This window comes from Sphaeroforma arctica, assembly GCF_001186125.1.
Source record: "Sphaeroforma arctica JP610 unplaced genomic scaffold supercont1.261, whole genome shotgun sequence".
NCBI classification, from domain to species: Eukaryota; class Ichthyosporea; order Ichthyophonida; genus Sphaeroforma; species Sphaeroforma arctica.
The window spans coordinates 95,836-97,644 of NW_014040297.1; the positions used below are offsets into that span (position 1 = coordinate 95,836).

The 1,809-nt window shown below is 39.7% G+C and overlaps 1 protein-coding gene across 1 annotated transcript in view; it reads right to left on the reverse strand.

Annotated features, from left to right (window-relative positions):
- SARC_04565 (hypothetical protein) overlaps positions 1 to 1,517 on the reverse strand; it is a gene marked incomplete at both ends in the record, with an annotated part of 4,097 nt that extends 2,580 nt beyond the window's left edge. Inside the window, 2 exons of the mRNA XM_014301606.1 lie at positions 475 to 524; positions 1,325 to 1,517. Coding sequence (XP_014157081.1) covers positions 475 to 524; positions 1,325 to 1,517 — 243 coding nt within the window. The remainder of the gene's footprint in view (positions 1 to 474; positions 525 to 1,324) is intronic.
- Positions 1,518 to 1,809: the final 292 nt, after the last annotated feature.

Sequence of the window (1,809 nt, forward strand, 5' to 3'; positions counted from 1 at the left end):
TTATTTATATATATCTATACATATATATATATATATATATATATNTAAACAAATTCTCTAGCATCCACAGTAGATCAAGCGCACTGACCTATATCAATCTTCATATCAGCCAACACGCACAACAGAATGCGACACATGTATAGATATAGAGCAGTAGCACAAACCTCTCATGGCCAATCACACTCCATTAAACCACATAGACGCCAATCGCATCTCCGTGGAATAAGATAATGATACTACAACTCCTCTGTGAGTTAGGAATACGTCTACCGCCACTAGGACCTCCCCTCTACATAGCAACACAGCATGTACACCCCACTACTTCGTATATAGTCGAACCTTTCCCTTGACACACAATCACAATGCCAATCAGTCGCAAACATAGTCAGGCGTTAGCACGTGCCCACTCGACCCCATACGGTTAACAACCATGCCGCGGGTTGTCATAGCGACGGTGGACAGGATGTCCCATACCTCATGCCTGCCTACTCTCCCCAGGAGTATCGCCCGTTCGTCCAGCAGCTCTGGAGGAGAGTACGGGATGGGATGAGATACGTAAAGTGGATCAAGTAGTACAACAGACTGTTGATAGGATGAGATACGTGCAGTGGATCAAGTAGCACAGCAGACTGTTGATGGGATGAGATACGTGCAGTGGAACAAGTAGCACAACAGACTGTTGATGGGATGAGATACGTACAGTGGATCAAGTAGCACAACAGACTGTTGATGGGATGAGATACGTGCAGTGGATCAAGTAGCACAACAGACTGTTGAAAGACCTCCATACATGTCAGCCTGTTGGATAAACCCTAAACCCTCTAAACCCTACATATTTAGTTTTAACATGTCATGAGACTTGTTGCAGGGAAGTGCATGCACGCAGCATATGGGATGGCATGAAATACCTAAAATAACGGATTGCACATCAGGATACATATTCTAAGGCTATCTGATTTAACCGTTAAATACTGGGTCATTCAATAGCGCCTAAGCATAGTAGAGCGCTGGCAATACGTTTTACATCATCGTCACCATCCTACATTAAGTAACACACCAAACTAACAACACTTCCAGGACTTGCCTATATTGTACCTTGGAATATGGACAGTTATCTCTACCTTACCTTCGAATATGAAGACTATCTATAGTTTACATTTGAATATGAAGACTGTCTATATTTTATCTTTGAATATATTCTACCTTTGAATATATTTAACCTTTGAATATAGTCTATCCTTGAACATACTTTACATTTGAATTATATTATACCTTTGAATATATTGCATCTTTGAATATATTTAACCCTTGAATACGGCCTTACCTTTAAATATTGGGTCGGCCAACAGCGTCTCCGCATTGTATAACTCAGAGAACTCCAAAAACTCACACAGACTATGCCTAACCGCACTTGCTTCGTGGTCTGTTTTGAGCCCAGATGTCCTGAATTCGGGCCACAGGGCCTTTAGCTGATCCACGTATATGGCTGCTAATTGGTTGTGGTATCGAGGCCAGGTCTGTCGTTTTAGGGGCGTGGAGTTCGGTACAATTTGAGACACAGGACAGCTTACTGCTCGTCAGTGATAGGGTATGGAACAGATATAGGGACATACAGAAGACTCAGCTACGTGTAGCAAATACATGCTTGACGGATTTTTGGATGTGTGCTTAATACTACTTAAAAGCAAAAATAGAGAGAGATATATATATATATATATATATTTATATATATATATATATATATATATATAATAAGTAAATAAATAATAATATATATATATATATATATATATATATAATACTATATAT